Here is a 13,778-nt window from a genome sequence, read left to right as displayed (position 1 = left end):
TGTTTAGGCTTATTTGAAAACTACATGCTATGTGTGTCGAAGCAGGAAATAAACTCTGCAGGGCGACTGTGGCTCTCCAGGAACTGAGTTTTGCACTAGGGCTGTCAAAAAAAATTAGAATTTCGAATATTCGTCGAATTAAAAAAAAAAAAAATCCACATTTGAATGCAAAAACGGTGCATTCGAATTTAAGGTCTGTGTCAGCCGTCAGGCAGCCTATCAGCGGCGCACAAGATGCGATGACGATTTATGCGTCATTGATTGCATTTGAATGCTTTTGTTAGCCTATCCAGTTGAACCCACTAGATGCGGCGCTGCTACGTTGTTCATTCAATATATTGCGGAAAACGAGAGCATCAGTGTGGCGAAGATGTTGTTTACGTCAAAACTGAAACCAAGCTGTTCACACAGAACGCATATTTATGACATGTTCTAGAGGGGCATCTATCAGCCTTGCACTCGCGTCTCGCACAAGAGAGCGGCATGTTTAGAAAGCCATGTAAAATTAATGTAAGTTCAACTTTTAAAAAACATGTCTAAAGACGTTATGGCGGTTTTTCCCCATCCCACTTTATCTCATGTTTTTAAATGAAGAAAGTAGCCTACTTTTGTGATTGATTTTCGGTCCTTTGTATTAAACTATACATACATGCATGGTGCTGCTTTTTTTCTAATTGTTTAAGCAACTTTATTAATTATATATGGTTTATAAACATTATTTTAAACATTATGCACTTTTTTTCAAAGATAGTCGTGTTATTTTATTACGCTTTGAAGAAACGTGCATAATATTTTGCTCGATGCACCCTCTTGTGGCCTCAGGAGAGAAGCCAAAAGCTTTTTTCCCTTTTAACTGAAATTATGCCTTTTAAATTCGAATATAATTCGAATTTTGATAATATTTAAGTAGAAAATTCTAATTTAGTTTTTCAGTCATTTTGACAGCCCTAGTGTACAGCGGATCTGTCTATATAATCACTGTTGTGAAGAATCAGTACTAATGAATGATTTTGATGTATTAAAAATGTTTCTGAGTTCTGTCAATAAATTAAATGTCTTAACTATACAACTTATAACTATACTTAACTATACAAAGTATGCTTTATTAATAGTGTGTGCAGAGTTTAATATCTTTCAATATCGCGGTCTAATGCATTGAAGGCACGTCAAGTTAAGGCTGTGTAGTGTAAATGCAGATATCGGATACTTTCTTTTAAAAGAAGGTATACGCAGGTCATCAAAAAATCAGATAAGTCAAAAAAATCTGATTTGGGCATCCAGATCTGCAGTGTAAATGCAGCCTATAACTCATCTTTGCTGAATAAAAGTATACATTTCTTTAAAAGATTTAATTTTTATTATGCTATTCAGTAGTATGCAATAGTATTTCTGTCATACTTCACATACACACAGTATGAGGTATAAACCTTTATTTCGCATAAAGACTTATGAATTTCTGTGTTTTTTGTTTATAATTTATTCTTCACTCTGTCATCTCCATAGAAACAGAATGAGCCGGTCACCCCCTCACCTTAAATTACAGTGAAGCAGGAGCACTCAGCACGCACTGCGCACATTTATTCTTTTAACTTCCATTATCAAAGGAAGCACTCAATGTAATAACCCAGAAATCACTGTACTTTGTGTATAGAGCTGCATACACAAAGTACAGTGATGTATTTGTCCAGAGGTCAGTATGAATATCTGCTCATGTCAAAACAGAAACAGCTGTGGAAGAAGCTGCGGATTGATGTGTGTGAGGAACATATTACCGCTGTCACTCTCTCTGCCGCTGATAACAGCCACAATGACCACTCAGAATAACATTCCTGTGCTGGACTGCCACACATTTCACAATTACAACAAATTTACCAGCCACTTTTTAAATGATCTAAAATAAAATAATTGGGAGTTTCCCAACTGGGATAGACTATAGCAATCCCCGTGACCCATAGGACAAGCGGTTTGGAGGATTCGATGGATGGATGAAATAACTGAATAGACCTTAGTGAGGTTAGACAGCACAGTGAATTTTACACAGATGAGAATGAGGCTGTGAGGGGCAGATTTAAGGCCCGTTCACACCAAGAATGAGAACTATAACAATAAGTAAAGTAATAACTGCATTAGCATCCACAACAACGGCTGAGTGTGTTGTGTTTTTTTTCAGAGTGAATGCTGCTTTTGTCATCTGCTGCCTCACATGCTCAAGCTCTTTAAAGTCAGATGGATTCTGACTGGTTTTCAAAGTTTTTTTATCAATCATCAGCTGGAAAAAAAAAATTGCTCTGCAAGTGATTGCAACAACACTGTTACTTTGTGTCGTTTACGTTACAGCTGTGGTGTGGACTTCTCTATTCTCAGAGTTAGAATGAATATTAAAATGTCATAGTTATAATTATCATTAACAGCACTTGTTAAAGTGATAAATGATGTACTGAGAATTGTGGATACTGGTAGCTCTGCCGTGCTTGTGCTCTTGGATTTAAGCGCTGCCTTTGACACAGTCGACCATACTGTCCTGTTGTCCCGTTTAGAGATATGCGCAGGCATCAAAGGGAATGCCCTAAATTGGTTTAAGTCTTTTCTTGAAAATAGAACCTTTTCAGTAAATATTGGGGACTTTGTATCTAGTACAGCCCCACTTATGAGTGGAATCCCCCAGGGTTCCATTCTGGCTCCAATGTTATTTTCCATCTATATGCTGCCATTAGGTTCAATTTTTAAGAAATGTGACATTTCCTTTCATTGCTACGCAGACGACACTCAAATTTATCTCCCCTTAAAACAAGATAAACACTGTTTAGACTCTCTACTATCCTGCCTTAATGATTTAAAGGCCTGGATGGCTGTACATTTTCTAAATTTAAATGAAAATAAGACAGAGATTATCGTATTTGGGCACCCTGAATCAAAAAAAAAAAATCCAATCTTAATCTTGGCCCTCTCTCTCTCCATATGTAAAACCCTGTGTAAAAAACCTGGGAGTCTATTTGGATAGTGCTCTGAAGTTCGATACTCAGGTCAGCTCTGTGGTCAAATCTAGTTTCTTCCATCTAAGAGCACTGGCAAAAGTTAAGTCCTTTCTGTCTTTTAAGAACTTTGAGAGGGCTATTCATGCCCTCATTACATCAAGGCTCGACTATTGCAACGCACTTTATATAGGGATAAGTCAAGGCTTACTTTCTATATTTCAAGTGGTTCAGAATGCAGCGGCCAGGCTCTTGACTGGGGTTAAAAAATATGAACACATCACACCGACATTAATGTCATTACATTGGTTGCCGGTTCGCTACAGAATTGATTTTAAGGTCCTTTTAATGGTGTATAAAGCTCTAAACGGCTTGGCACCTTCTTACCTTACTGATCTTTTGTTGGAATATGACCCAGGGAAGTCCTTGAGATCATCAAATCAGGGAATATTAGTGGTTCCAAGAACAAAATTTAAACTCAGAGGAGACCGGGCATTTGCAGTAGCTGCGCCAAAACTGTGGAATAGCCTGCCGGCTAGTATTAGGACTGCCAGAACTGTAGGTAATTTTAAATCAAAACTGAAGTTTTATTTGTTTGAAATGGCTTTTAACAAATGACATAGTGTCATGTTATAATGTGCATGTATTTACTTTTATTCTTTATTTTATTTTTTGGAAACTATTGCTTAATGTTTATGTACAGCACACTGGTCAACAGCTGTTGTTTTAAATAGTGCTTTATAAATAAAGTGACATTGACTTTGACATTTACAGTTTTTTGTTTGTTTGTTTGAGAAGATAACCATACTCATAACCAACTTGCATCTTGGCACAGCAGTTATTTCACATTCAACATGCTGTAAAACTACCAAAACACTTCATACATGTTTCAGATCAACTCATCCTTTTATAACACTAAAGGTTTTCACTCAACAAACACACTTTATCACTCATAAAACAATGACCTAAAACACTAACAACAGACAGAATTATACAGTGACTGCTTTCGTAAAATGTCTTTACAAAACAAGAATGAGACTCTCTACTGTTTAGAGTTCACTGCAGTATATGTCACATGCTCCGTGTTTACATTACGGTACAAAATTAGTTCTAATTTGTTTGCTTTTGTATAGATGGTGATAACTCTAAGACTAACACCCGTGTAGTTGTTCAGCTAAATTGAACTGTGTTTAATTGTTTAGATTCAGAACAGCAGAGTTTGGTGGAGTGAGAAAAGAATTGGTGTAATTTGAAAGATGCAGTCAATGAAAGCAATTAAAAATAATAATAATTGCATGTAATATATATAATGTGACACAAATTAGACTATATATAAAATAGACACAAATTACATGTGCTATAGATGGAATAAGATGCTTGGTATAAAATAAACATGTGTGATAATTTTACTGCACAATGGGGAGAGCATTTAATCACATCAGTCTAATATTGTGTGCAATTAAACTCAAATGTCTGCACTTTTTATTTTTAAGTTGTAGTAACATGAAATTGTCTACATAACTTTGAAAACTGGGAAGTGGATTTTTGCTTCCCAGCATGCATTGTAGGATTTGAGAAAATACATGCTGAAATTCAGCGTTATTTTAAGCGAAGGGACGGAGCTGTTAGTGTTGCATGCTGTTGTGTTTGACATTTAAAGAGAGTTTCTGTTGTGCTGAAGTTTTCCTGTGGTTAGATTGTGGGTGGATATACACTGCGTCCACTCGCTGTAAATACTGCCTCTGCAGACAGCACACAGAGAGCAAGGGGACACGACCGAATCCACTGAAACACCTCCATCTGACTCATTTCTGAAGGCCTTCGTTCTCTGTCACATCCCACTATCAGTTGTTTCTGATTCTGTAGTTGAGCAAAAGAATAAACATGGCTTCTGAAAGTTGCACTTGATGGTCAGTTTGTGTGTTTTTTGACCAACTTTTCTCACTTTTGATGTCAGTTCTAGTGAGATATTAGTATTGTGTTAGTATAGAGTTCTCACCAAAGCTGACTGTGTTTTGTTGTAGATCATTAATACTGTTACACTGCCTCTGAAATCAGTTTTGTGTGCAAACGCTGCCTAAACGTTCACTGTAAAAAATGATTGTGATTTTAACAGTAAAAGACTGTAAAAAAGCTACAGTAAAAGCCTGTTAACTGGTTAACAGTGAGTTTCTATACTATATTTGGTGAATAAATGTAATTACATTTAATGTAATTTTACATTAAAATACTGTTAAAAACATGGTTTTTGGAAGTGAAAAAGAAAAAGTCATTGTATAATTTACAGTGAAAAAAACGTTAATTGACACTCCCAGAATTCCCTGCATGACACTTCATATTTGATGTTTTTTTGTTGAAATAACATGTTTCTTCTTAGTTGTTTCTTATTAGTTGTGTACATTAGGGGTTAGTCGAATGTTAATGTTAAATTAATGTTTATTGCATTATTTCAGTATCGTGTGTCACCATGATGGTGTTTAGTGTTTGTGTGAATGACACTGTGTGCATCTTCTCTATATAAGTATTGCCCTCCTCAGCTCGTAGAAAAGCTGTTTGTGATGAGCTTTGGTTCATCATGTGACTTTCTCATCACTGCCAGTTTTTGGTGGTTATCAGTGCATTACAATGGTTCAAAACAGATGTTAACACTTCAAAACGTTGGTTTATTAACATTACATCAGTTAATGAAATACGGTATTTTATTGTGAATTTAAGTTAAGTCTGTAAAACCATAAAATGTCGCTACCATATTTTTTACGGTGAAGTTCTAGCAACCACAGCTGCCGGTATTTTACCGTAAATGTCACAGATTTGTTTTACAGTGTTCAGACGCAGAGCAATGACTGCGCTAATGCCAAAGACGTATTCGTTACATTAACACGCTAAATAATTTACAATGCTAGCTGTTAATTTTACCTGAAATAGATGACTTGGTCCGAAGGCATTTTCCCAATTACTTAATTTTTGAGTAATCAACTTTATGCAACAAATTATTAAGTTCCTCTATGTCCTCTAAGTTGTTTGTTGATCAAACATAATTTCATTCGAAGAAGTTATAACTCAAAAAGATTGATGCAAACTGTTGTGTATGTTTTTTTGTTGTTGTTGAGCCTAAAAATTAGTTTTTTAGAGTGACAGTTTTTTTTTTTTTTGACATCCCAGCTAACTAAAATATTCTCTAAGAACATTTTGCTAATGTTCCCATTGTGTCAGGAAAATTTAAATTCTCAGAACATTCAAAACATCCAGTTTTTTTTAAATGTTTTAAAAATGTATTTTTGTTCTCCGAACCATCTGAAGCAGGGAGTAATTAGTAACATTAAAAAAACATTAGATGAATGGTCAACTATTAATTATCATCATCATAAATAATGTTTTTGTGCTAATGTTTTGATAACATTATTAAAGACCAGAGAATTTCTGTTAACATTACTGATTACTTTAAGAGAACCTTGCCAGAATGTTCTGAGAACGTTCCCTGTTAGCTGGATGTCGTTTTAATTGTTTAATTGTTGCCGATCAGAGGTTGTGTTGTGATGTGTGGTGTCTTAGTGAACATATAACTGAAAAGGTTGAGTTAGTTGTGACCAAACACAGTTTAAACTGCAGTGGGTGTCAGTGTCTGTGTGAGTTCAGGCCAGAGTGATTGACCAAAAGAAGAAAGACTGACAGAGATAGTTCATCCAAACTCACCCTCAGTGCTCAGGACAGAAAGTCAGACGGGTTTGTAGTGGCACGAGGGTCAGTAGACGGCAGAACTGTCATGTTTGGGTGATCTGTCTCTTTCATGTGGTTGTGCTTTAGTGTGAGTGTTCAGCTGGTTATGCTGTGCTTGACTGGCATGTGGTTTGATGTGTTCTTGACTCTTGAAAGTTGCAGTATTCACTCTGTTTATGCAGTGTTTCTCGTTCTAGTCTCTGAGTTGTCTCCGTCATGGAGGCGACCGGGAAATATGACTTCACCGCCACAGCGGAGGACGAGCTGAGCTTCAGGAAGGGAGATATAATCAAGGTATATTTCAACATTTACATCTGCAGCTCACTGCACGCGCTGTATATACAGTATCAGATATCCAACGATACACACATGCCCTCAACTCATTCAGTTATTCTGACACATTCAGTTACTTTAAACCAGAGTTTGTCCCTTCCTCAGAGTTTAATCATCACATGCTCCTCTGTAGATTTTAGGCACCAATGATGACTGGTTCAAAGCAGAAATAAACGGCATGGAGGGATTTGTTCCTCGGAATTACATCAACATCCACTTCCCAAGGTAACAGACGTCACGTCTCACTGAACACCACTGTGGCAAGCCACTTTAACATTTAACCTATAAAATGTACTAGTTTCTATTGTTATGCTACTAGTACTTATTTTTAGCTATAGTGTCTATTCCATTAGGTACTGGTAATTATTCATTAGATACTAGTACTTATTAGTACTTATAATAGTGTACACATTACTGACAAGACACGGGAAATATCATAGTCCGTATACTGCCAAATATGTACCAATTCGGCTGTATGTTACTGAGGTATTCTTCTGTGCAACAGCCATTTGTTGCCATGCAAGCAATCCCCTCAAAAAAAAATTTTCAGGGGGACATTCACACCTTTGTGTTAAACCGGATTGGTTGATTTGAAACTAAACCCACCTCTAAATCAGACAGCTATTGGGCCACTGAGCACACAGACTTTCCACAAAAGTCATATCATTGGTAAACGTGTGGTTTATCCCACCCAAAACCCTTACAGAAAAGTGACTTTATTGGTTACATTTAAAATATATCCCTCCCACAAACCCTACAGGTGAATAATGTGACTGTTTGCAGACCATGGGGCAAATAGGAAAAAAAACATAGTTTAACCAACAACTGTTTGTTTATCTTTATTGTGGGAAAATAGTAAATAGCATCCGAAACATAAAAACAGTCAGAAAACAATTTCAGCAGAAAACAACGTTTAAAAATACAACATCTACTTTGAATTAAAGATTTCTAACAAATGCAGTAAATCACACATGAAACGAATTTTACAAGGTGGCTAATTCGTATAAATTCTTACGATCTCACTCGTACGATTTTGTACGATTTGTCTAGACCTCAGTGACGGGTAGGTTTAGGGGCGGAGTTAGGTGTAGGTCATTCGTACAAATTCATACGAATTGTGCAAGTCGTAAAATACGTACAATTTAGCAAAAATCGTATGAATTTGTACAAGTGAGGTCGTACGAATTAGCCACCTTGTAAAATAAGTACGAACTGCCGTGAGATCGGGCTGGTTTGTCTCTGTTGACCAGCAACTGCAAAACAACAGTAATGTTGACAATGATCTCTACAGGCCTATATTTAAGAAGCTACATCACGTCTGTTGCTAAACTTACTGTTGTCTCTCTTTGGCTTTTTTGCCACAACTGTGATTGAGTGTTTCAGCTGGGCCTTTCCGGAGTGAAACTTTGAAAACTTCTTCCTCATAGGCTCATCATAAGTCTTGCAGGATACCTAAAAAAAAAAAACATAAAATATGTCTAGTAAAGGAAATGTATTTAACTGGATAGGTGAAACAATACGAAAATGGATAATAAAACATTGCAGGAGTGTGTGTGTGTGTGTGTGTGTGTGGGAGGGGATAATTTATGAAAAGTTAGATATATGGGAGAGCAGGGCTATTTGACACACTTTTCTACATAAAATATTTATCAGGGGAGATATATTTTGAAAGTATTGTTTGTCTATATGTAGTTTATAAATACAATTATATAATTTTAACTAAACATAACTATTGGACAGTTCCACATCATAACTCATAAGACACACTGACTCTTTGGGGGGCATTAATTACTATTGGTAGAGATACTGCTAGAGAAACCACTTCTCAGTAGATAATAGTACACATTTATTAGAAACTAGTACTTATTCTGTAGATATTACACATTTATTAGCTACTAGTACTTATTGATTTGATACTAGTACACATTTATTAGCAAATAGTGCTTCAGAAGATACTAGTACACATTTATCTACTAGTTATTATGTAATAAGCACTAGTACTTATTTATTAGCTACTATTACTTATTCAGTAGATACTAATACACATTTATTAGCTACTAGTACTTATTCCAAATCCATAGAAGTAAATGGTAAAAATGTGAAATGTGTTACTAGAAACAGTAGAATAGTTACAAGTCAATACTGAAATAATTACTAGTATCTAATGTGGTATCGAATGAATAAGTACTATAGTATCTTCAGAAAGTAAATTATAAGCACTGTACCTGAAGCATAAGTACTAATAGCTAATGAATACGTACTAGTAGCATTAAACTAGATGCTAGTACATTTTAAGGATTAAATGTTAAAACGGCTTGCCACAGAGAGCAAACGGAACAGTTGCAATATTCTGTTTGTGTAACACTAGATTTACCAATACACAAGAGATCACTGACACTCAGCACTGAATTTAATTTAATTTAATTTAATTTAATTTAATTTAATTTTGAATTTTTGGGGCTGGTGGACCACAAAATGCATTTATCATGACCAGTGGTTGACAGTGTTTCAGTTAGCGTGTTACTGTAAAGTAAAGTTCTCAAACTCTCAAGTAAAGCTTGAGTTCGTTTTTTTAAGTATTTGTACTTTAGGCAAACATCGTTCAGATTTTGTTGAGAAGACGTCATATTAAAGCAGTGTTTCTCCAGCTGGTATCAGGAGAACACCAGCCGTCATTCAGCACAGGAAGAGCTGATGCACTCTCACACACACACACACTCACACATTGTGTTTCCTTGTTTTACGGGGACTCTCCATAGGCGTAATGGTTTTTATACTGTACAAACTGTATGTGCTATTGCCCTACACCAACCCTCACTAGATTTACCAATACACAAGAGATCACTGACACTCAGCACTGAATTTAATTTAATTTAATTTAATTTAATTTAATTTAATTTTGAATTTTTGGGGCTGGTGGACCACAAAATGCATTTATCATGACCAGTGGTTGACAGTGTTTCAGTTAGCGTGTTACTGTAAAGTAAAGTTCTCAAACTCTCAAGTAAAGCTTGAGTTCGTTTTTTTAAGTATTTGTACTTTAGGCAAACATCGTTCAGATTTTGTTGAGAAGACGTCATATTAAAGCAGTGTTTCTCCAGCTGGTATCAGGAGAACACCAGCCGTCATTCAGCACAGGAAGAGCTGATGTGTCAACCAATCGGATCCTTCCTCATCCGAGGCTCCCAGAGTTCACCGGGAGAATTCTCCATTTCAGTCAGGTACAGCACACACACACACACACACACGCACTGCTCTCAATGTTTTACAATACATTCCATAGACGTAATGGTTTTTATATGGTTTTCATAACGGTGTTTCTGCCGTCAGACATGAGAATGACGTGCAACACTTTAAAGTGATGAGAGACCGGCACGGTCAGTATTACCTGTGGAGCGAGACCTTCAGCTCCCTCAACAGACTGGTGGAGTTCTACACACACAACTCCATCTCCAAACAGGGCCGCGTCTACCTGCTCACAGAGCAGCGGGTGAGTCCAGCCACGCATGATAAACACAGAGCAAACACTTGAAACACATTGCTCGCCTCACATTGTCTTCAGAACACACTCGGTGCTTGTGTTTCTTACTGTTTGGTCTCTTTATCTCACCCAGAATCCACCTGATTTCCCGCACAGGAAGTCTGCTGAGCCACCGCCCATCTCTCAGGTACAGCCGCTGTCACTCCTGTGACGTCAGTCAGTCATCTGATGAGCTTCTGTGTCAAATTATGCTTTCCTTCTGCAGGAGAGACACAGTTACAGAACACCAGCTCCAGCCTATCCTCGCCCAGCTGAACCCTCACCTCCACCCCCACCACAGGTCACACACACACACACACACCTCACAGGAAACTTTCTGCATTTTTAGATTTTCAAACAACTTAATTCTTCATTCTTTGAACAACAAGCTTGTTTCCTCACAAGGACCTAAAAATGTCCTGGTATTACTATCCTTGTGGGGACAATTTGTCCTCATAACATAGCGAATACCAGGTACACACACACACACACATGTGACATCAGGTCATGTTATGCACATATGTACAAATAATGCATAAGCTTTAGAAAACTGAATGAGCCGGTTCTGTTTGTTTGTATGCGCAGGCGTCTGCGCTGCAGGTTCGAGCCATGTATGACTTCACTGCGCAGGACGCAGATGAGCTGAACTTTCACGCTGGAGATGTTATCGAGGTTTTAGATCAGTCTGATCGTTTCTGGTGGAAAGGTGTTCTGCGCGGGAGAACCGGACTCTTCCCCGTCAACTATACCAATCCTGTCTGAGGAGCCGTGACAGACGTTTGCCTCAAAATCATTTCACCTTGTGATGTTGCATAATAATGATTTATGAATGAATTTATATTAGGTTTTTTTTTCAACTGCTTACTCACGAAATCTTTCCTTGTCACACAATCTCTGAAAGCTGACACTCAAACAGCAGAAGCACACCAAATCTGCAAAATCATACTCGAATTCGGACTTTGACTCAGTTTTCAGTTTCAAAACACTTTTTGCAAAACACAGTTCTCTATTTAACACACAAACATCTAACAGGAATTAAGGAGTTTGCAAATGTTTGCTTTTGAGATGTGTTTGTGATATTTTGAATGCAGTGCTTCATTTCGCAAGAGATGCGAGGCATTTTGCATTTTGTGTGTGTGATTCTTGGATTTGTGTGTAAAGTTTTGAAAAAAAAAGAGGCAACGTCTTGAAAATGTGTGTGTGAGCAGTTGAAAAAACTAACATTTCTGAATTTAAGAAACACCTTTTCACCTTGTCATGTGTACAGAACACACACACACACCTGTAAAGCATTGCTCTTCCTATTGGCACAGAGATTTGGAAAAATTGTGTGCTTAGTTTGAGCACTTTTACAAACAATTTATGAATCTTTCAGAATTGTTATGGTCCTCTGCGTTTGGACTGTATGAAATGTTCCTGAGATGTGATCTTCATCCAAGTATTAAATAAATACATCCATATATAATAATAGCACATACAACTGAGTCATGATGTTATTAAAGTTAATGAATGGTTCGGTCACAATTTTGAAAAACATCAGAATTCTCTTTCTTAGTGCATGTTTAACCAAAAAATATCTTGAAAATATTTCATAAAGTATCTGGCTGGTCTGTGTGTCTTACTTTTCACCATCAGTTCCACTCTATCTAGTCAATTCTGAGCCCCATCCTACTTTTTCCTCATTTAAAGGAATAGTTTGCCTAAAAAATAGAAATGTGCTGAAAATGTGCTCACCCTCAGGCAGGCCCGGAGCTGCGGGGAGCAAAGGGGAGCATGCGATAAAAAAGTGGAACATTTACACACAAAAGAAAAGATAGGCCACCTACATTATTCTCACTTTGCTGGCATTACTGTCATTATTCCTAAAAGTAATGTAAATTATGTTTGCAACAGCTGTAGGTTTTTGGAGTGGCCTTGATGCACAGCCTGGCTGGAATTTTATCCCAGACCGGCATTAAATCATTTGTGAATATTTGTACATATTTGTGGCTTGAAACAGCTGGAAAATTGAAAATGTACTGCATTTCTATGGATGTTTTGCCATTCAGGTAGGGTTATTAAAGTTAACTAAAACTAGCAAAAACATTTCTGTTAATTGAAATAAAGCTGAAATAAAACAACATAGTCCTAAAAGCAATTCTATGAACGGAGAAAAATTGAATAAAATCACATATATAAAATTAACAAGTAGCCCTACTCGTGAAATATACTGTAAACTAAAAAACAAAACTAAAGAAAAACTGCCACAAGTTCTATATGTCAAGTTTCTGTCCTTTTGTCTAATGCAACAAGTTCATGGAAGGGAAATCAAGATGAAAAGCACAATGTTTGTAGGGGTTTCAGCGCAAATAATAATTATTATTACTTTACATACTAAATGCATGTGTAAAACATTGTGTGATGTATGAGGTGTAAAACACAACAGCGCCACCTAGTGCACATTTCTCACATACCTCTAGGGCCAAGTGTCTTGGTTTTGACAACTTTTCTGCATAGGTTTGGTTCCAGTTGGGTGAAAATCTTTTTTTTTATTTATTATTATTGCATTTTATTTTGATTATTTCTTTATTTTTATTTGCAATTTTACATCAGGTTTTTTTTTTAATCATTCAGCCAACGTCAAGAGTAATATGTGTTAACATAGCAATTAGTGATTTACGGTGTTCAGAGGCAGGAGGAAAAATGCAAGAAACCAGCAAAATAATGTGAAGATTTATGTGGAAACAGAGCTTTTTCACTACACGTTTATTGTGGCCAAAATAATTCATGATGATGATATGTCGGGATGATTATAAGAATCTTGAGGGATAGCATTATTTGTTTTTTTTATATTATTTTACAGTATACAGTGGAGCTCTGTTTCTGAACTTGAGTCATTTTAAAAACTTTAAGTAAACAAACACTCACAATAGGACAATGTCTCCAGTTTCAGATCAGAGAGTACCTTCACTCCTGAATCTCCTAGTTTATTATCAGTCAGATTCAGTTCTGTCAGGTGTGAGGGGTTTGATCTCAGAGCTGAAGCCAGAGCAGCACAACCTTCATCTGTGATGCCACACTTACTCAACCTGTAGAGAACTATGACACGGTTTGAATTGTAGTTGAAGTGTGTGTAGTTTGTTATTGTCTCTGGTCTCAGAGCAGGAGAGGAGATATAATGAACGGAGTTGCAGTTTAATGTTGGTCTGATCTGAATAAGTAAGGAAACAGGTGAAAGAATGACACTGATCCACAGT

General features: G+C 36.7%; 1 protein-coding gene across 1 annotated transcript in view; it reads left to right on the top strand.

The window, feature by feature from the left end:
* grap2b (GRB2 related adaptor protein 2b) overlaps positions 1 to 11,655 on the top strand; it is a 20,107-nt gene extending 8,452 nt beyond the window's left edge. Inside the window, exons 2-8 of the mRNA XM_016458092.1 lie at positions 6,887 to 6,983; positions 7,156 to 7,247; positions 10,124 to 10,243; positions 10,353 to 10,512; positions 10,637 to 10,690; positions 10,769 to 10,843; positions 11,128 to 11,655. Coding sequence (XP_016313578.1) covers positions 6,906 to 6,983; positions 7,156 to 7,247; positions 10,124 to 10,243; positions 10,353 to 10,512; positions 10,637 to 10,690; positions 10,769 to 10,843; positions 11,128 to 11,304 — 756 coding nt within the window. The 5' untranslated portion in view covers positions 6,887 to 6,905 and the 3' untranslated portion in view covers positions 11,305 to 11,655. The remainder of the gene's footprint in view (positions 1 to 6,886; positions 6,984 to 7,155; positions 7,248 to 10,123; positions 10,244 to 10,352; positions 10,513 to 10,636; positions 10,691 to 10,768; positions 10,844 to 11,127) is intronic.
* The last annotated feature ends 2,123 nt before the right edge of the window (positions 11,656 to 13,778 follow it).

Source organism: Sinocyclocheilus anshuiensis, unplaced genomic scaffold (assembly GCF_001515605.1).
Source record: "Sinocyclocheilus anshuiensis isolate Anshui unplaced genomic scaffold, SAMN03320099.WGS_v1.1 scaffold91, whole genome shotgun sequence".
Classification (NCBI taxonomy): Eukaryota; Metazoa; Chordata; class Actinopteri; order Cypriniformes; family Cyprinidae; genus Sinocyclocheilus; species Sinocyclocheilus anshuiensis.
The sequence above is the reverse complement of the archived record's forward strand: the minus strand, read 5'-3'. Positions and strand labels throughout refer to the sequence as shown.